Source organism: Euprymna scolopes, chromosome 20 (genome assembly GCF_053919585.1).
Source record: "Euprymna scolopes isolate OS-2025 chromosome 20, ASM5391958v1, whole genome shotgun sequence".
Classification (NCBI taxonomy): domain Eukaryota; kingdom Metazoa; phylum Mollusca; class Cephalopoda; order Sepiida; family Sepiolidae; genus Euprymna; species Euprymna scolopes.
The window spans coordinates 32,465,586-32,488,189 of NC_136501.1; the positions used below are offsets into that span (position 1 = coordinate 32,465,586).

The window sequence follows — 22,604 nt, forward strand, 5'->3', positions numbered from 1 at the left end:
GCTGAGTTTTCTCTAAGAAATCAAACTACTACTACTACTACTACTACTACTACTACTACTGCTGCTGCTGCATCACATGAAAAGTAGAAAGTTGACTGTGGGTTTACTTTCGGCAAACTCGTAAGGTCCATCTCCAGAGGTAGTTATCAGTAACGGTGCTAGGATATTTATAGATGTAATATTTTTTATTAACTATATTATTAATAGCTGTTACATTACTATTAGAAGCATTTAAAGATATTATCACTAAACAAAACAAAAAAAAAAATATCAAATCAAGTTTATAACTATCCTAAAACCCCTGAAGATGAATCTGGAGGAATCAGAAAGTATTCAAGTAAAAAGCGATTATGCTGATTCCATCTGTCAATTATTGGCAGAAACAAGAAAACTCATTAGCGAACTAGAAAGGGTCAGAACTAAAGTATGTATGCAGAAACTGTCTATAATATTCACTGAAATGTGCTTAAAGGGATGAATACTGCATAAAACACACACACACACACACACACACACACACACACATATATGTATGACAAATTCCAAATTTCAAGATGTCCATCTTACCGTTTATTTCTTTAAGCATGTTAAAATGTTCAATTCTTGCCAGTAGCTGTTTCGTAGTGCAGAATCATTCATGTAATTATTATGTCAATTTTTTAATTTATTCCATCCATAACTCATTAGAAGAGAATTTTAAAAGAAAATAAAGGAATATGGACATGCTTATAAAATCCGAAAATCGGAAGAGAAGTTGAAATCGTGTTTTCTTTTTAGTTGCGCCATCTTTGAATTTTTATATATATATTTTTTTTATAATATTTTTATTTATTTAGACAAATATTACACAGTCGCTACACTGAACATGCTAATGTTTCGGACAATTGGTTGGCAAGAAACCAAAAGTGCTCATCAGGCGATGTAATGGAGCTTATGTGCCACTGAAAGCATCTGGTTCTCAAATGGAAAAAATGAAATATATTTTTTATTCATAAAAATAAAATGTTAAAACGCTAAATTTAAGTGGGAGGGGTTGGTAGATTAAGTGACATTTTAGACTCAAAATAGAAGGTGATAGGGGTGTTACAAGAAAAGCTCCCCTTTTTTTGTAAGTAAGAAAAACATTAGAGGAGTAAATGAGATTAGATAGACAGAGATTCGAACCTTGTAAGCAAGGTTCAGAAATAGGACCAGAAATGGAATGTAGAATTTCGATTGATCAGTTTTCACATAAAATAGTTTGGATATGTTGATTGTTCAATTCTTTTTATGAAAACGGAATTAAAATAAGGTCAGTTAGAAGAATGGATAATAGAAAATTAAAAACATATTGAAAAAAAATGTTAGGTTGAAAAATAGGTTAAGAAGAATTCTTGTCTGCAGACATGTGCGAAGCACGCATGTTCAGGCCACGTGGATCATACACGTTTTTGGACATGCGTATGACGTCATGGCAGAAATGAATTCTCAATATAGGAGCTAGAGTTAAAGATGAGTTAGAGAGACGGGAGACAGAGAGTCGTCAAAGAAGGCAGTCCCCTTTGGAAGCAAGGGAGAAAGTTTTAATCATGTAGTCGACTTTGAATTCTTGGATGTCATCATCATTTCGACCGGTCGAATGTAATAAAGGAACATCTCATAATTTTGTAACTGCGTCTTCGTGTTGTGTCATTCTTCAATAATTAAAGGTAATGTGAAGCATCCTTCATATGAACATTGTGCCCACTCATCTTTATAATTAACTTTGTGTATAAACCCCCATCTTCTAAGTAATGTGTCTCTCTATCTAAGTAACGTGCCCCCTCTCTATCATAAGTAATGTGTCTCCTCTTCCTGTATCATAAGAACTGATAACCCTCCTCTCTAAATATATGTTATAAGAACCACAGACAGCAAAATGTATAAATGTCTCCTCTCTCTTCCCCCCTCATCAATATGAATGTCCCCATCCGTCTCTCTCTCTCTCTCTAATATGGTCTCCTATGCAACAAGGGGAAAGAGAATGTCAAGACTTAACAGGATAAATGGGGCTAATAAAAAGAACATTTTTTTTATATATATTTTATATATACATATATACATAGTCATCCACAAACAGACTGTTTTGCTCATCACAACTCTTCAGTTTGGCTAGACTAGAAACTACCTCATGCGAGGATTGAAACTCGACCACCTAGGTGACAGTCGGCATTTTTAACTCTTATGCTATTTGGCTGCTCTTAAGATGGGTATGTGAAATTACAATGATCAAACATTGTCCAAACGTCTAAGCTCTATTTGTTTACACAAAGAGCATTGCATTATATACTAGTAGCAGTTTGTTATTTCACTCCCCGATATGCTCAACCCAGAGAAAGAGAGAGCATTTATTTCTACTTTGTGGGTATTTCTTCAGGAAGGGAAAAAGAAAGTGAAGGAGGAAAAGAAAGAAAGAAAGAAAGGTAAAACGAGAAAATAAGGAAAAGCAGCAGCTTGACATACCAGTAATCTATTGAGCTTTATCTCATCTTACCACAACGCCCACTACAAGTGCTGACATATTATTGTTGTTGTTGTTGTTGTTGTTGTTATTATTGTTATTATTATTATTATTATTATTATTATTATTATTATTATTATTATTATTATTGTTATTATTATTGTTGTTGTTATCATTATTGTTGTTCTTCGATTCTAAAATAGAAAAATCTATTTTCAAATTATTTATCAAATTCTTCTTGATATCCTCTGTTCAGTAAATTTGTCTCCTTCCCCCCACCCCCGCATAGAAAGATTTTCGGTAAGTAGCAATTACAGGCGGCAATTGTTTTAGCTTATTGATTACCAAGATTTGAATAACTAAATTTTTTTTTTTTTAGTAACAAGGAAGTATTTATATAGTTCCACGAGTTTTCTGTTATTTCAAAATCAATAATAAACCTTCTCTTTCGGTTGAGCAAATTTGTATGGTTAACCTTAAGTAGGTCGTGTCTACTCATCATCATCATCATCATGCTACTACTACTACTACTACTACTACTACTACTAATAATAATAATAATAATAATAATAATAATAATAATTGTGGAGAGTCTTATTGCCATCCAAATTCCAGTGAAAATCAATGGTAGCTACCAATAATAAATCAATGGTAAATGGCTATTGTGATAGCGCAAACTAATTTGCAAAGGTTATCGAAAGAGGTGGTGAGTACTGGAAATGTGGGGAGACTTGACGTCACTCAGACTCCAGTAAATGCCACAGGTTGTGATCAAAGAAAACCTTTGATGATAGTCTGTGTGAAAACTCCTAGCAAGTAATAATAATAAAAAAAAAACATGAAAGTCAGTATAATGCCAATAATGGTAAGAGCACTTATGGACAATACTGAAAAACAGACCAGGAGGAATTGGAATCAAAGAAAAGACAGATCATACAACGAACAGCAATGATAAAAATTGCTGAAATCTCGGGGAAAATTCCTCAAATGTAGAAACCAACCCACATAAACTGTGACCAATAATCGGATCAGCAGTTTTTATTATGATTACTAATATCATAGAAAGAGTCGAAGGAGCTAACCTTCATACAGTATATAAAAAATAATACAATTAAATTAAAAAAAATTATCTTGTTGTTAATTAAAGCTTAGCAGAAAGATGTAAACAATTCTCGTTCCTTTGACAATGGCAAATGCATTTTATTACTTTACATTTTATTTATCGAAATACATTTGTTTCCCATGTAATAAAAATAAGCATTGTAATAGGAAAAGTAATATAAAAAGAATGACAAAGTTTATCCATAAAAAATAAAGTTTTATTGATAACACACAATTTGGAGAAATAACCAAATTCAATTCAGTTTATTTGGTAAAAAATAAAACAAGTGTGCTTCAGTTTCCACGTAGAGAAAAATGGTAGAAATTTTCACAGAAAAGGATAAAGTAGGTAAGCACCTGTCCAATTTCGCCTTCAGTTGATGCGTTGTTGCCACATTTATTACCTCTCTTTGGAGATCCTGATTGAAAAATCTTCCCTCCTTCAGTTCAATCAAAATTAGCCATAGACTTCTTTCTAGTGCAGGAGTTAATAAAAGTCCCACGGCATATCGCAATGGCTATCGAAGAGATTGTAGACCAAAATGAGGTCACTGCATAATCTTTCACCCTGGATCATTTAAGCCAGCTCTTTTTCAATGAATTCACAGCATCTTGGATGAAAGCTTATCAAGCCTGGTGATCCATATCACTAATGCTGACACTATCAACAGCCAATCACAGTTCCAACAGCAAACACCATAGATTATTGAACCCAGAATCGGTTCGGTATCTTGCTTAATCATTTTGAGCCATGTTTTAAGCTGACTGCTGGATCGCTTCTTTCAGTCCCAAGGAGGAACTGGATCGATGGCTTCTCTAATGAGATTGCCTTATTGACAGTAGAGGGCATGACCAGACCAGTGAAGGTGTCTTGTAAGAAGAGCCCACTGGAGGGAGGTAATGTGGCACCGCGTTTGGACCATCATGCTTGGCAGATGTTGCCAGAGTACACACGGGATGCGACACAGACCGAAATGATTAAAAACCTCACTTCTGTGAAGATCAGCAGCTCTCATCGATCAGGACTCACAACTATAGAGGAGAATGGTGAGGACGAGTGTTTGGTAAACTCTGATCTTTGTGGTTAGCTTGATTTCCCATCTGGACTGCATAATCGTCAGAGCTCAAGACAGAAAAGGTTCAAATTTTTTAGTTGAGTTTCATGGGGTAAATCCCATAGACTCTGCGTCATTTGAGTTGCCAGTTGTCAAATTTGTAGTAGACAATATGTACACATCGACATACAAAATCAAAATGTGTAAACATCATTTACGCATACACTATCCTGAATAAAAACAAATAATTATATTTCGGACCAATCAAAAACTTTTTCTGAATATATGTTAAATGGCCTTTCTGGGAGCCACGTAAATCCTTTATAAAGCCAAATTTTTCTTCAATAAACCAGTGGAACCCAGTTGACCCAAGCCTATGGATCAGTTTTGCTGGGCTCCCCACTGTGGGCGTTTCTGTCAGCAACATTTCTCCACACACGTACACAAGTATTAACAAACACACAGATACACACACAGCTCATCACATTATCATCTTTCAATCTGTGTAAACTTTATTCATTGAAATATTCCCAATCTTTCTCATTGAAATATCTTATTAATATGAAAACAGATGAACATCGACTCTTAGGAACAACTTTCAATGAATTACAATTTATATAAATAAACAGAGAAGTTTTGAAAACGATTTTTCCTGTCCCCCCCCCCCTGAAACTCATGGTTCTTAATTAATAGAGCCATACTTCTTCAGTGTGTCAGCTAATGAAATCCTCTTGTTTTTACAAGAACTCTAAAAATATTAACAAACATTCTATGTTTTTCTCTATTGCTGTAAATCTTCCATTTTAAACATATATAAAATATCTCTTTTGTGAATATATGCTTTCTTAACTCATTATTTTGTTTTGGTTTACCATATGAAATTGTCTCTCGTTTTCTCACATTTGATTATAAACCTGCAAACCTTTTTCACTGAAAATACTTCTCTGAATAAGGCACCTCCCAAAAATACATTTCCCATTACAAAACACTCTAAAGTAAAACCCCAAAATTGACGTGAAACACATCTCTAAAAAAATGGTGATTAACATCCTAAAAACTCTCTCTAAATGCTGGATATCATGTAGTAGATATGGAACAGAGGTCTGGAAACTGCAACTGAAGTAAAACAAAATGGCAAAAAAAAAAAAAACACTGCATGGAAACCAAGGGAACTGAAATGGCAATAAACCTTATAAACTGTGCCCCAAAAAGCATCAGCCTCGGCTGATACCATACAAAAATAGCCATAAAGAGTCAAAGAGGATGGGAGATTACTAAGCAGACCACCACTGGATGAGTACAAAAAGTACTGGGATCTTGGAGTCGGGGTTTGTTGCCACTCAAATTCCAGTGAAGATCAATGCGAGAAATAAATAGTAAGTGGCTGTTGTGATAACACAAAATTATTTGCAAAGGTTATTTAAAGAGGTGGAGAGTACTGGAAATCTGAGAAGACTCCCGGGAACACTACTGACAGTGATCTGGGGAAATATACAGTCACTGGTAAGAAATAGTCTTGTCTGAACTCCCCCCCCCTCCAAAAAAAAAATAAAGGAAAATGGCGACTTGGTATAAGAAGGAGCCTATTATTAGACACACATACAAGATTAGCTCTAAACTAGACAATCTAAATCTATTGCCATTAGTGAGAAGCATTTTCATCTAAACTGTGTGGAATATTTGTTGGGCTTAGCTTAAGTAACAATTGGTTGGATCCTAATGCATGTCCCTTAGTGATTCTGATATTTTTTCCCATTCTGATACAATTACCGATTCCAAACTAAATTCCCGATTCTGATTCTTTATAAATCTCTAAATATTTAAATATAAAGTTATTTTGTCCCAATCTGAAAAAGCACGTGTTAAATGTGCATATATTTTCTCAAACGTAAAAACACACTTGTGGGGGTGTGGGGAGAGGTGAGCTATAGTATTTAGTTTTACTGGTAGTTTAAAATCAATCAATATTCATTGTTTTATTATAACTATCAACAGTGGTACATTTTGCTTTAAAATCAAATGAAAAAAAAGACAAAGGAATCGTTTTTGGCATCGGAAAAGAGGGACAAATTCTGATACCGATTTTGATACTCACAAAAGTTATGGTTTTTCTGATTCGCAATTTCGATTATTCGTCCCAACACTAATGTGCCCAATACTCCAACATCTATTTTTTTTTTAATGGGAGGTTTTGATTGGCTAAAATAAAATTTCTGTATTAAAACTCTTATCAAATAAGTTTACAAAAAAAAAAACATTTGTTTGTAGCATTTCAATAAATCAATGTTCTTTGTGTGTGGATCCTTTATCGTCCTTGTCTGACGTCGCCATCTCTCTTTATTATCGTTGTCTCTCGTGTCATTGCCGTTTCGCCCAGTGGTTGCCACGCCTTCTTTGTCTGCTCTGGACACTGGATGAGCATGAAAAGTACTGGGATCTTGGGGTGGGAGTTTGTTGCCATGCGAGTTCCAGTGAAGACCAATGTGAGAAGTCAATGGTAAGTAGCTGTTGCGATAGCATAAAATTATTTGCAAAGGTTATTTAAAGAGGGGGAGAGTACTGGAAACTTTGTCTGCTCCATCATCAGTGGAGCCATACAAAAAAAAAAAAAAAAATTTCCTGCAGAAAGAAATACAGAGACGTTTGCTGAAAGTTTCTAAGGTTTCATTTCTGGAGGAGATTAAAGTTCTCTTAACTAATTATTTAGTTAACTCATCTGCATAACTAAGATGGATGACATTCAAACACAGATCTGTCGGTGGGGTGGGATGGGGTGGGTATGTGTGTGTGTGGGTGTGGGGGGTATTTTGCTAACAGCCAATTGGCTTGCACACGTCCCATGTCTTCATTTCAGTTGCTGTCAGCAGATTCATTTCAAATTTTTTGTTTTCTCTCAGCTCGACAAAACATAACATCATTACTTTCCTCTCATTTCCTGTTGTATCTATCTTTATTTGACCTTTCATGTCACTCGTCTTTGATTCAACTCTGGGAATGATTCTGTTTTGTAGATTTGGGTCATTTTGGCCTGCACTCAGTGTGCCTATGTCAAACTTTATACTAGCTGACTCAATCGCTATTGACATGGAATTCCTAATATGTAGCAGTGTGTACTGATGATGATTGGACAAGGTTCCACAGCATCAGCAATCTATTATATAAATCTCACCTGTCTGTTAGTATGTATGTATGTATGTATGTATGTATGTATGTATGTATTCCTAAAACTTTCGATAGAGGCGACGTATTTTCACAAGGTCAGTATCGTTTTGAAGATCAACCCTTCGGATGACAAATATCGAAAATTTGGCCAAAAACATTAATTTCTTCACACTCAACTGGGCACTTTTCTACAGGGAGGGGTCGCTTTTTTTCACCAATATTTTCGAAAGTCATCCCCTCTTTTCGATTGACTAGCCTTAATTTAAACCTTCGCCACTTCTGATTTGGTAATGGACGTCATGTTTTTTTTTTTTACATTTTTTTCCTCCTTCGCAGTACGAGTTCAAGCCTGCCTACTACCACTTTTTTTTTGTTGAAACTCCTCTCACCACCCAAACTGCCTACTGTTTTGATTCTACTACTTTTTTTTGGGGGGGGGGGCTTCCTTACTCGACACATCCGGGCAACGCCGAATACCCCCGCTAATACATTATAAAGCATTTTTGTTCTTTTTGTTTGTTTGTTTTATGTCTACAATGTGGAACGATAAAATTGTCACCCCCAAAAAAGACAACACGATTCCATTTCCGTTTGATGAAAACCGGTTTTCTTTTTTTGTTGCAGACCATCTATTAGTTGGCCAGTTGTGTACAAATTTCAAGAGTGATAGGAGCCTTCTATCATGTCTGAAAGTGACACAATGTCAGGCTAGAGAAGCACAAGCTGGTTTTAAAGTTTTCGTTTAAACTTGTCTCCAGCTACTTCAGATTGGCTATACATAATGGAACAATAAAATTGTTGTGCTAGAAAAGATGACATGATTCCATTTCCATTTGATGAAAACTGGTTTTCTTTTTTGTTGCAGACAATCTACTAGTTGGCCAGTTGTGTACAAGTCCCAAGAGTGACAGGAGCCTTCTATCATGTCTGAAAGTGACACAATGTCCAATGAGCAAGATCGGAGATGTGCCACTGTACAACTCATGCTCACTACTGATCCAAGTTATGACAACAGGACCATTGACAGCACCCTCAAAATGCATTACTAGATTGCCATGAATAACAGAGACATGCCCAAGGTGATGAAAACAAAGTTTCTGGCCACGGTTATGGTCTTTGGTATGGTTTCAAGTGAGGGCCACATCATGCCACCTCACATCTTTGAAGTTGGCTTGAAAGTCAACGCCAAAGTGTACCTGGATGTGCTAAAGAGTGTGGTAATTCTCTAGTACAATCAGGTGACCGCTAGCAGACCCTGGGTGTGGCAGCAGGACCTGGCGCTCGTCCACAAATCAAAAAAAAAGCCAGGCTTGTCTTCAGAAGGAGTGCTACAACTTTGTACACTTCTCTCACTGCGCCCCTTCCTCCCTCTACCTGAACTCGCTGGACTACTTCGTTTGGTCATACATTGAGAACATCACCAACATGACCTCCCACAACACCAAAGCCAGCATGATCGCCGCTATCCGCCGAGTATTCGCTAAGCTCCCAATGGTGCTTGTGGAAAAGGCGTACTGCCAATTTCGGACTCGTATTGATGCGCTGATTGAAGCTGAAAGCGGCTACATTGAATAAATATCAGCTCTACTACATAATTAAGTTACCTGAATTGATTTTTTTCAATAAAATTTTAAAATAAAGCTGTAGTGTTGTTTTCCTTAGGGCGACAAATTTATCGTTCCACCCTGTACTATTATTGAACAAGATAAGTTTTGTCCAACACCTACCGCCCACAGTAGCAAAGTCAAACACAGGATCAGTTTATTGTGGAAATCCAGTTTTCTCCATTAGGGAGCACTCTGAATAGGTGCAAGATTAAACATAATTGGCCCTGACAGCATACACATCCAAAGTTATTACTTTATTTATATAATATTCTACTTAGTTAGTCTGTACGTTACGCTTTGGAAAAATCCAGACCATTTTTGAAAACCAAACTGCTTCAAAAAAGGTCAAATTGATGAAATTTGGCTTTCAAAAGGCCAATCTGTCGACCCTGGATAAGAATGTGAGAGTGACCTCCCTTTGATGTAATCTTGTTTTGAATATCATTATGATATTATATAATCATTGTTGTAATGGTGTGAAAAATGAACTTATAGTAATTTTGTGCAGTGATTCTTCAACAAACAAAGAAGTCAGCGAAATGTCATGTAAAGAAAAGGAAACATTTGTAAGAAACAGGAGGGGGGTATATTGTTTGCCAATAAATGCTGGACTGAAGGAGTAAATTACAGATCGTTTTTTACAAAATGATTTTATTATTTGTATTGAACTATGTAGCACAATATTATTTTCTGAGTATTTATTCGTACTTATTGATTTATCTGATTTGGTTCAATATTGTATTTAAAATACAATGGACACTATTTTCAGAGAAATGTTAATAAACTCATATCTGCTGCGTATTATTGTTTTTTCTGTCAAAAGAATATGTTTGCGCTATTCAGAAAAATATTTGCTTTATAAAAACGTACTTTTTTATCATTTTTTTTTTTTTTTGCTGACGTTCACATATTGCTACTTGAACGTAAGGGGTTACTATTTGGAACCATGTCAAAACAATACTAATTTTTTGCGCTATCCAGAAATATACCAGCTTTATCAAAACACATTGATATTTTTTTTTTTTAGAATTCCACGGGTCCTGCTAGTTAAACAATATTTTTTTTTTTTTTTAGCTTATTTCCAATTTAAATAATTTAATTCTCTTGAAATAATAATTCATAACACCAAATTTTATCTTTACCAAAACAAAAAGAAAAAAAAAACATTACGACTGGATGATTTTGTTGTAAGGATTAATTCATTTATTAAGTTAGACATAACTTAATTTTAAACTAAATTAAACTTAAACTACTGTCTTGAGAAATTTATAGTTCTTTTATGCAATTCAAATATTTACATTTATTTTCTACGTTTTATTATACCAAGGTAGGGAGTAGTATGAGAAGCAGCAGCAACGAATGTTGTTTTTATTCAATTTTCTGTAAAAACTGATTAGGCCATCGATTTTACCAAATAGGTTATTCGTTCACCAGCAGCAGCCGTATAGCGCAATGGTTAAAAGCTCCGACTGTCATATGAGCAGTCGGGTTTTGATCCTGGCTTGAGGTAGTTGCTTGTCTAGCCGCACTGATGAGCTGTGAAACAGCAAAACAGTACTATACTGACTATAATGCTCCCTATCTTGGGTTTAGTATCTTGGGAAGTGATATACAAATTACCATTAGGATATGAAGCGATGCTCTTTGTGTAAACAAATTAAGCTTAGGTATTTGGTTGGTTGGTTGGTTGGTTGGTTGGTTGGTTGTTTTTGTTTTACGGCATATCAACCCTTTTCGGGTTATTTAATGCCGAATCCAAAGATTTTGAAGAAAATTTTTTTTAATAGAATATATTTGTTGTTTTCACGTCGGTTTCTATTTGACCCATAGTTGGGACCCTAACAGGTACTATCACTCCGGGTCAGAGTGGATCTGGGAGCAATGGTAATTAAAGGGTGGCTCCACACTCCCCAAAGCCCACAAGCTGGTACCTCACCACTGGATATAGTTTAAGGTCATATCCAGGACCCCCATTGAGGGACTTTTACCCTCTGCAAGGGGGCAGTCGGTGTATTCTAATGCCCCACCGATAGGGCCGCTTAGTATAGGTATTTGGACAATGTCAAAATATTGTTAATTTACTGTCTGCATAGCAGCAGCCGTATAGCGCAACGGTTAGAAGCTCCGACTGTCATATGGTCGGTCGGGTTTCGATCATGGCTTGCGGTAGTTGCTTGTCTAGCCGCACTGATGAGCTGTGAAACAGCGAAACAGTACTGTATGTGGATGACTATGTATATATATAGCAGAATTTTATTTAGCGTATTTATCAGGAAGTGTTATGTCAAGAAGTACCAATATTGGTGCTTGTGCACTTTTGCCACCGCGCTATTTTTAAATAGTTTTTCAGATTAAATTCAAGCTTAACGATATCTTTTTTTTATTATTATTAATTTATTAGGTGGAAGCACAGAATAGTTACAAAACACGCTCCCCAGCGCACGTTAAGAATGGCTTTCTAAATAATAACGTTATTATTTCAGCACGGTGGCAAAAGTGCTCCAATATATTTACTCCCGGTAGGAAAGTGTTACAATTCCTACGCATCATATTTTCAACGTTATATTCGTTTCGGTTGCAGCATGAAACGATGATTCCGAGACGAGGTCATGTAAGGGAAATAATTCAGAACTATCTTTTAAGAGTTGCTTCCCTTGGATACAAATACAAGTCTCTTTTCAGTTTCCTTATGCCTATACGGGGTAGTCTATAGTGAAGCAAAGCTCGCACAATTAACAATCGCACCCCTTCTGAATTGGCATTACTTGAATCCAATGAGAAGGATAATTTCAAGCCGATTGAAAACAATTCTGAAATAAGCAGAGAACGACTGATGTTATTTCGGAGTTTTCCCTTTCTTAGACTAATAATGTAATGTAGACTTGTGAGTGAAGTCGGCCCTACTATTTAATCACATTTATTAATGAAATCCGAGTCATCGGTCTGAGTTCTTTTAGTTGGATGACAACATATCTTTTTGAAAAGAGTAAGTACATTTCACAGTCGGGCTTTGCTTTTTTTTTTTTTTTTTTTTTTTAAATCAGCTTTAGTCAATATACTTTCTTGTATGTGGCATGGTGGCAGAGTATGCAAGTGACTCTGGTTTCGAATCAGAGTTTGGATATGTTTTACTGATGAGCCTAAAGGAGGGTGAAACTCGGGTCTAGGATTTTCAGTCTGCAGCTTTTGTAGCGATTCGCTATAAACATTAAAATGGCTGGACGAGGAGCGTTCCAGTTACACGTACATCTCTTATCTACACCCATGCAAGTTATGTGGGTATAAAAACTGAAACCTTGCTTTTTTGCACGGACGTAGTACATAGCTGTACCACGTGACAGTGTGTTGACTTTTTGTCCAATCAGCATTCAAAGAAAGCCAATTTCAAAACTATTTTTTGACAGCTTTCGCTGGAGCCAGTCTGGCACCTATAAAAAAGGCACTGCTTGCAAAACCTAACAAGTCGATCAGATTTCCTTTGTAGTCCAGACCAGCACCACAACCACTTGCTCTGTCTCGTGACGTTAAACCATTAATATGATTTTGCGTGCTTCGCACCTGAAACTTATAAATCTCCCTGGATTAATTACCAAAGAAAAAATATATATATAATGTTGTATTGCATCAGATATATTCATGGAATTGATTAAAACAACAAACTTTATTTTCTTTTTCGTAAAAAAAAAACAACATTTTTCTGCAAAAATGACATTCTACCTCAGTCAGAGAAAGATTTCTCTCTCTTGCTTTTCATTACACATTTTAATTCAAATCCTATCAGACTATTTAAAATATATATATATATATATATATATATATATATATATATATATATATATATATATATATATATAAGTTCTAGCGACTATACATACAGTTATAAACATTGCTTTATGCCAGTACATTTATTTCCAGAACATTTTTACATTCTCACAAACTTCGGACGATTTATTCATTTATTACTTTCTTGACTCGTTCGTTGCATCGGCACTCACATAAAAAATACTCAATAATAAAAGCATGCTTCATTATTCCTTGCTCTGTTAAATAAAAACCAAATTATTAGTTTTTATATTCGACTTCGTCTTGATGCTGATTTTGGCACCTTTTTAATATTTTGTTTTCGTCAAGGAATTAGAGAAACGTAATCTCATTAACATCGTAACATGGGCAACACCCGCCATTTTTAAATGTTCACCGTCGTAGCAGTGATGACACTTTCCGTTGATCTGGCCCCTTGTTGTAACACTCTCATGGTTTGTGTGAATTATGCCATTGCCTTCAAAATCCCATTTCTTCACTTTTTAGATCCCTAGATGCTGGAAAACTCTAACAGTTTCTTCCCTCAGATTGTTAGACTTTAGAATTTCCCCCCTTTTTCCTGCTTCCCTGCCTGTACTAATGCGCAGAAATTTAAATGTAATGCAAATGGATACTTTGCTGTTCAACTCCCTACTTAGTATGCCCCTGTATACATGGCCTCACTTAGTAGCCCCTTACATCCAAGTTGCGATATGCCTTTTTTGGGAGAGAATAAGAGTATTAAAAATAAATCATACTGCAGTTTTTAATGAATTGGTTATAATGCCAGATCCTTAGTTTTCATATCTAGCTGACGGGTGTTTGTCTGGTGGAAGTGAGCAATGTTACACAGTCTATTAACCACTTTATAGGCAAATAGGATCACTTCCCTATTATCTAGTGTATTTGTAGAAAGCAGATGCTACACTTCTGCTGTGTTGGTACTATGGTGATGACACAATGGGAAAACGTATCACTTGAATTATTTGGACTATAATTTCCACCTTAAGCGTCATTGTCACAACGTTTTGGCTGGTGCAACCTCTGGCCTTCTTCAGGTGTATCTTGTCGAACTAGGGAATCTTTCATTCAAACTCGGGAACCTGCATGGAATTTTGAACAGACCCCTTTATTTAATCCGTCAGCCACAACCAGGTAGAAGTCTTAAGTAATTAGCAGTTGTATTTTTTTTAGTATCACACGCACTGAGAATTGAACCTTCAACCTTCAGAAGAGTGCAGGTAACACTCAAAAATACAATTGTGAATTAATTAGGATTTCTGTCCAGTCATGGTGATGGAACAAAAGCATGCTACCCCCCGTGGATTAAATAAAAGGGTTTCATGTGAAATTCTGTGCAGATTCCCGAGTTCAACAAGATACACCTGAAGAAAGTCAGAGATTACATCAACCGAAACGTTGTGAAAATAACACTCGATATGAGAACAGTAGTCCGAATAAGCCAAATACTATGAATTATCGATCCTCATCTCAAAAATTCAGAAACACAATGAAAAGACTAAAGTTGTTCAAATAATGGGAGTGAGAGAAAGAGGTATTGTTAGACTGGCTTCCTTATTATGGATGCTAGCTGTAAATGGATACAGGAGAGAGAGAGAAAACTATTCTTCACTTGGATAGGATTTTGATTAAAAATGTTTTTAAAATGCTGAGAATGTACCGTGTTATTTATTTTTGGATGAGATTTTCGAGTTAAATTCAATTTTTATGCTGTCTTTTGTTTATTAAATTGTTAGATGAGAGTATAGAATAGTTAACAATGCCTCTACCCTGTCCATGTTAAGAATAGATTTCTAAATAACAATGTCATTTTTTCAGCATGGTACATTCTCTGTATAAGCACGTTTTTTTCTTTTTCTTTTATGATTATTTTCCAGGACAGAGATGGAGCTGATGATTTGCTAAATGCTGAAAATAAGCATCTTTGGAATTCTAAAAAAGTTTTGGAAGTTCAACTTCGAAATGTTCAAGATATGCTACAGGTAACAAAAAAAATTTTTTTTTTCTTTCTTTTTCCTCTTTTTATTTTCTTTTTCTTTTTTTTTATTCACAGCTGTTATTTTATTTAACTCGTCTCCAGGAAGTTAGACACAGGGTCAAGTTTGATAGAAGTATTTCTGTAGAACGAACAGAATTCAAATCCGACACATGAAGGTATTCAGTCTGTGTTGTTAACTACTTAGCCATTCTCACCTTATATCGATTCACGGTTGTCATTAATTCTATATTATTTTTTTTTAATTCTTGCTTCTCCTATCCTATTCCATCTCTCTTCTGTTTTTTACTGTTTTTCCAACTTTTTTTCTTCTATTTATCTCTCTTTTACGTGCTTTTGTTATATTTCTTTTTTACAAAGGAATCACCATTTATCAAGGCCCAGAGTCCACTCAAGGATAAGGGTTAATGAGCGTAAAGTAGTCAAAGGTACAATATTATAGTAATCGTTAGAAGTGTAAATTTGGTAAATTGGATTACTTAAGGGGAACGGCTCATCAAGAACTTGTTTACATTGGACTTGAAGACGGCCATATTGTAGTCAGCTCGAAAGCAGGAAAATGGAAGAGATTTCCACAGTTCATGGAATCTACATTTAGGTTTAGGCACAAATAAAGAGTGGGGGAAATTATTGATAGTGTTTTCAGCTAGACAAGTGTTTTTCATGAATGTTTGGCAAGGGGAGACCATAGAGTGGTGCTCAGACGAGTACTTGCCATGAAAATAACGATAAAGCAGAGACGGACTCGCAACGTCTCTTCTAGAAATTTACTATCAAACTAAGTTTTAATTATTCTGCTTTCTCTTAAATCCATCATTATCAATTCCTCCCGTGTTTTCCTTGGTATCCTCCTACCAACTGACCCTGCTACTTCAACTGTTCTACAGTTCATACTAACCTAAGCAATTTCATTGATTCTTTCAATGTAACCAAACCAACATTTTTATTGCTATTAAAAGATTTCAAATTGCATACGATTTCTTGGTGTTGTATATTCATCTATGTATTAATATTGTAGTATCTTTGGAGAGAACTGGAGCTACTTTGGCTGAGCACTTTTTTAATAACACAGCTGGGATGAGATCGGGTCCACATGCTTTTGAAGTGTCAAGGTTTTTTATGATAGCATGCACCTGAGCAAGGGTGATTTTCAGATCGTCTAGCATGGCGTCTGTCCGCATAGGAAAGTCAGGTAGGGGGTGGTTGGTAGGGTCCAGTGTGGAGTTTGAGGTAAAACCACTGGCAAGCATGTTAGCCTTCTCAGTTGCTGAGCAAACAACCTCGTGATTTTTGGTTAGTGGGGGAATTGTTGATTGCCCATTATTTGCTACACTGTTGTAGATTTTCCAGAAGTCACGAGTTCCTAGTTTTTGTGTTTTGATGTGTTTTTTAGTGGTTTCCGTAAATTCTCTCTTAGCTGTCGCTATTTCTTTCTTAACGTTACTTCTAGCTTCTATGTACTTCTGTCTGTTTGAACTGGACTTATGTCAGTTAAATCTGCGGTATGCATGCTGCCTTTGAGCAATGGCAGTTACGCAAGTCAAAGTAAACCATTCCGCATGGGAACATGCGCTTCGATTGCAGTTTTGAACCATTCAGTGGTCTCGTTTGCGCACTGTTCAGCAGGAAGAGAAAAAATATTTCCCCATGGGGCATCTCTGATAAGATCTCTGATGGCTTCCCAGTCAGCCTTTTTATAATATCTCGTTGTTTTGAGCACTGGCTCTTCAGTTTTGGCTCTAGAGTTTAGGGCGATTTCAACCATTATCACTGCATGATCAGTGTTCCCAAGTGGGCTGTCAGCATTCGTTATACAATCATTGAGAACTGTGGTCAAAAACAGATCTAGAAGTGATGCATGTTGTTCTTGGTGGTCAGGGAAACGGGTTGGAAACGTAACAATTTGTGATAGAGAGTGAGATATAGAGAAGCTATGAGTTGTGTTGCCCGTTGCATCTGTGTAAGTAGAGAATCCAAGCCAGTTTTTGTGGTGGACATTAAAGTCACCAAATACATGTACTTGTGCGCTAGTGTCGAGGGAGAATGCTGTGTCTATACTGTCAGAGACTTTGTTTATTATAGTGCAGTCCTGGGTCGAGGGAGAGCGGTAGAGAAAGTAAAAGTAGCTAATGTTGTGTTGCAAGTTTAGTCTTAAGCACATAAAGGCTTGATCATCCGATTCTAGGTTTGTTTCTCTAGTCAAGGGAAGGGTATTACGAATGTAAACTCCAAGTCCGTGCATGTGTCTGTCAGAGTCCTTACGGTAGAGTGGGAAATATTATCCAGGCATGTTAAAGTAGTTAGAGGGGATGGAGGAGCGTGGGTTAGTCTCACTTAGTGCTAAGATATCCTGGGTATTTGCTAGGAGAAATGTTTCAACATCAGCTAAATTAGTTCTAAGCCCACGGATATTTGTGAATACAAGCCTCAAGGGAGGAGGCAAGTTGGATTTGTTTGACCCTAAGCCTGGTTTAAGCTTATTTTTAGATTGTACTATCGTCATATTTTTTAAAGAGTTTCAGTTTAGGTAAGGGGGGGCTGAACAAGAGGTTATGCAGAGCATCAGACATGTATCACAAGTAGACCATCAGCTGACCTTTCTTCAATTAGGATTGCGGCCTACAAAACATCCCGATATTTTACAATTGTTGATGGAGCAGCCGCTCTAAGCGCTACCAAAGAGTTAGGGCACCTGTACTACCAGTCGGAAACAGCAGCCAAGAAGTGTCAATCCGGTACCCTCAACCCATCAGAGAAAGGTCAACCCAATCTAATTGCTCAGGCATATATGGTACTCAAGCACTCTCAAGTGCCCAGTTTTAGGGGTGGGGTGTGTCGAGAGTGGGGAAAACGGCGTTCATTGCCATAGAGAAGAAACAAGATCTACCACTGAGTGTTTCTATCGAATCACTGTGATAGCATCTCTGTGCCTGACTAATAGGCAAATTGTTAGCGTTCAAGATACAGGGGTTAAATATTTACAAATAACAGTAGATCTCCATTAGGATTAGAGTTTCAGGTAAGATTTAGTTTGAAGAAAAAAAAAATTTTTTTTTTTGGCATGCAGGTTAGACAGAGGTAGTCGTCATGGAGGTAAAATGTATATTGGGATTTTGTAGCTAGCCGTTAGGTGTTTTTTTTTTTTTCCAGTTATAAGAAGAACAACTAGTTCATGGTTATTTGGAATTCCTATTCTGTATTTATAGGCAGACATTAAGGTCAGGCACAGAGCATTGCATCTACTCGGAAAAAATAGCCCTAGTATCACAGATAAGATACTGTATATTTCAGTTACAAATTGAGCTTCATAAATTAAAGGATCGGTATTAATAAAAGGTGATATATAATAGAAAATAAAAAACCCATTTCCACATATATATATATATATATATATATATATATATTTTTTTTTTCAGACTTTCGAGAAATCCCGTCAATTGCTGCATGCAAATCTTCATGAACGTTCTCGTGCATTAGACCTGACTAATAAGTCAGCCGTATTGACCAATCAATTGACTCAAAAGACCAGGCCAACCACGGCTGACCCCAGGTTTGAAAACTTGCAGTGCGCAACTGTTTGCCCACCAGAAGCTTGCACACCCAGCTGTGATACAGCCCTAAAAGAAGTCCAAGATATAACTGCCGAAGCTGCTAAGGTACGAAATGAAGTTGACCGTATGCTGAGTAGAGTGACCAAACTCAACAACGCTGCACACGACTCGGTCAACAAAGGATTGTTGAAAAAGCTGGCTGAATCTACACATCTTATGGTAAGAAATCTCATCTTAGATACTATTGCTTCTTGGTGTATCAAATCTATGTTTGTTTTTGTTTTAAGTGGAAATCGCTCCAGACAACGCGTGAAACCACATGATGTAAGGAGACAGTAAAAAATAATTTGTTTTGGAAATAATGATGAAACGCATTTCACTATAAATAATTTCTGAACATAAACGATGCAAGTGAGAACACAATACATGTAAAATATCAATATATATATATATATATATATATATATATATAGAATAAATGACAAAAAGTTATATTCCAAAATTCATGATGTTGACTATCTTATAATTTATTCCTTTAATTCAGTTGACTTATACAATTCTTATAAGTCAACTGAATTAAAGGAATAAAATATAAGATGGTCAACATCATGAATTTTGAAATATAACTTTTTGTCATTTATTCTCTATATTGCTCTGTAAGTACATTGAGCTTCTTAAATAAGGATTGATGAATATTATATATATATATATATATATATATATATATATATATATATATATATATATACTAGCAGGGAGATCCAACGTTTCCCGGGATTGAATGATGATCAACAAATGTTCACACCTCCAATATTTTTATTGTCATCAAAATCGGTGAAATCACCCATTTTTCAATCAAATTGATTGATTGCCTGCTCTAGCTGGAGACCCATCGTGGTTGCCTGCTGTGGCTGGTGCACCGGGAGGAAGCTTCACATGCCTCCCCACACTGACTTTGTAATCGTGAGAGGAATGTGAAGCTTCCTCCCAATGCACGACGATGGGTCCCCAACTAGAGTAGGCAATCAATTGATTTGATTGAAATGGGCGATTTCACTGATTTCGATGACAATAAAAATATGGTAGTGTGAAACATTCACTGATCATCATTCAATGCCGGGCAATGTCGGGTCTCCCTGCTTAGTATATATATATATATATATATATATATATATATATATATATATATATTGACTCAATAAATACAAAAGTTTGTTTCACCATTATATTTTAATTTGCTTCGGTTTGTGTCTATCCATTACATCTCTTCATTGTATTGCCATCTATTAATTAGAATTTCTTTTATATACACATTAAACAATGCTTCAAGCAAACTACATCAATCTCTTATAAGGATATTACTTATAATCATTATCTCAAGTTTCTTATCATTCATTATCTTTAATTTCAGTTGCTTCGTTGGTTAGCGACAACCGCAGATAAACATAATTTCTGCACAGTAATCATGTTGCTTCAACAGAATTTTCTCTATCTACCATGGAATTACATGTAGGTTGAGAGATGATAACCAGTTGGTGTGCAAGAAATTAAACACAATGGAGACGGATGAGAACTCAAATGTGGAGAAAGTATATTTGGATGGTGAAGTTATTGAAGTTGTCCAGAAGTTTTTGTTTTTTGTGTTTATATATTACTTGTATTGATCGAACTATTGTTCTCATCTTTAGTGTCATTTATGCAATGTACACTCTTAAAATTTCAGTGATGGAAGGGAGATAATTTATTAGAGTTGCCTCCACTTTGTCAACCAATTTTTTACAAATATAAAACAGTAACTATAAAATAGAGATTAACTCACAGAATAAGAAAAGATTTAGTGATCCAGTAACTTTCCTTTTCTTTTTTTCAAACAACACCCAATATGCCTGAGGACGGTCGAAGACCAATCCGACTGAAACGTTGCACAAATAACACTGAAGATAAGAACAATAGTCCAATCAATACAAGTGATATAAACGATTAGCCCTCATCTAAAGAATTTAGAACTTTTTTATTTATGTTGGTGATACTATCGGAGCAGAAGGAGGAGCAATCTTTTGCTCTTTTTTGCTTCTCGTAAAGTCGGTTCTCTTTATCGCTCCAAACACTTTTCTCACACCTGAGGCTATTCTCTATCTCTTACAAATCTATATATCTATAAAAGTGAACGTGTCTGTCTGTCTGTCTGTCTGTCTGTGTACATTTCCCTACGCAATAACTGTCAATTTTTAGTCTATGGACTCGAAATTTGAAATACCGGGTACTGAGATTTGGGAAAATCGATGTGACGGGTGTCAGCCAGAAATTTGGCTGTTAAGGGGTCAAATTTCAACGATTTGACCTTTTAGAACTCTACCAAACTCCTCCGACAATTTTGGGTCTAGACACTTGAAATTTTAGATATAGGTTCCTTGAACCTGGATCTAACTTAATAAAGTGATTTGAGCCCGAAACTATAAATTTTAAGGGGTCATAATAGGGGTCAAATTAAAAAAAAATTTTCTCTTTTTTTTTTTTTTGCTCAGCATACACCTCCAAACACCCGGGCAACGCCGGGCTGAAATGCTAGTCTTCTATCAAACCATGTATTGCTGTCATATTTGGGCGGGTGAATCTTTGTCCCATCTGAGGGTTCTTGATAATGTGCAGAAACTTATGTGTAAGTTGAGTGACCTCACCCTAACCCTAACCCAACCTCACCCTTTCTGCTTGTGGAACTCTTTTCCTGATGACCATTTTCCTCCTACCTATGACTGTGTTTTGGTTTTTTAAACTAAGATAAATAGGCATCTCTTATCTTTTCGATAATCATCTTTTATTTTTGTTACTCTTTACATCAAGTGGTTTCATGCCTTGTCTGGAGCAAATTTCACTAAAAAAAAACAAAAAGTGGGTAATATCACCACTGACAACCTGGTTGTGTCAAGTTTGAATCTAGTTGGTTCTATAACATCAGTTTCAGTTATGGATGTTTTGCAACCTTCACGTGCTCCTTCCTGTAAGTACCTGATGCTAGAACGAATCTGGGAAACCAATGCCTTACAACAAAATCGACCCGATCCAAGATGTTGTACTATGCTGATTCAAACAGATTTAATGTTACTAGTTGGTGCGTTTTATCTACTGAAGAAATTAAAAGTTATTATTAGTTTGTTAGAACGTCAACTGTCAAAGTTTTATTTATTTATTCATTAACTTTTTTTTATTCAACAGCAACATTTGTCCATGTGTAATGGCCAGAACCGTATGGCTCTGCAACGTTCTCAGACCTTATACGACAAAACGGACTGGAGCAGAAATCATTTACTGGTAAGAAACTATGACACATGTTGCATTAAATAGTTTTATGCTGCATTTTATTTTCTTTACCAAGTGGATTGGAAAATTACTATGTTGTAGCTCTCAGGGAAGTAATTTGGTCAATGTGTTACACAGATGAAATCTTTTTAAAAATATAACCCATTAATTATTATCGGAATAAAAAGTGTTTTGTATTATATATGATCTAGATATTTTTTCTTATTCACAAAAAAAGATTTGTTTACATCAGATATAATCGTAATTTTTTTACAAATATTTTCAGCGTGATTCATACCTGACATGTCGTGAACGTTACAATCGTCCACTTGTGACTCTTTTCCAAAAACATGCTGGAACCTATTTACCAGGTTCCACGGAAATAAATGCGGTAATTATCATTTTATCTTACAATTTGAATCATGAATTTAATTTGCCAATAACTGTTTTGTCTTCTCTTGATATTGAATTTTCTAATCTTTTAATAATAATAAAAAAACATTTTGGGTTTGAATACATAGTCATTTTGATTTT

At 35.8% G+C, this 22,604-nt stretch overlaps 1 protein-coding gene across 1 annotated transcript in view; it reads left to right on the forward strand.

Moving 5' to 3' along the window:
- The window catches only part of LOC145241386 (tektin-like protein 1), a 97,766-nt gene that overhangs the window by 70,573 nt on the left and 4,589 nt on the right, over nt 1-22,604 (forward strand). Inside the window, exons 2-5 of the mRNA XM_080104304.1 lie at nt 15,104-15,208; nt 18,639-18,992; nt 21,987-22,082; nt 22,357-22,461. Of these exons, the coding sequence (XP_079960430.1) occupies nt 15,104-15,208; nt 18,639-18,992; nt 21,987-22,082; nt 22,357-22,461 (660 nt within the window). The remainder of the gene's footprint in view (nt 1-15,103; nt 15,209-18,638; nt 18,993-21,986; nt 22,083-22,356; nt 22,462-22,604) is intronic.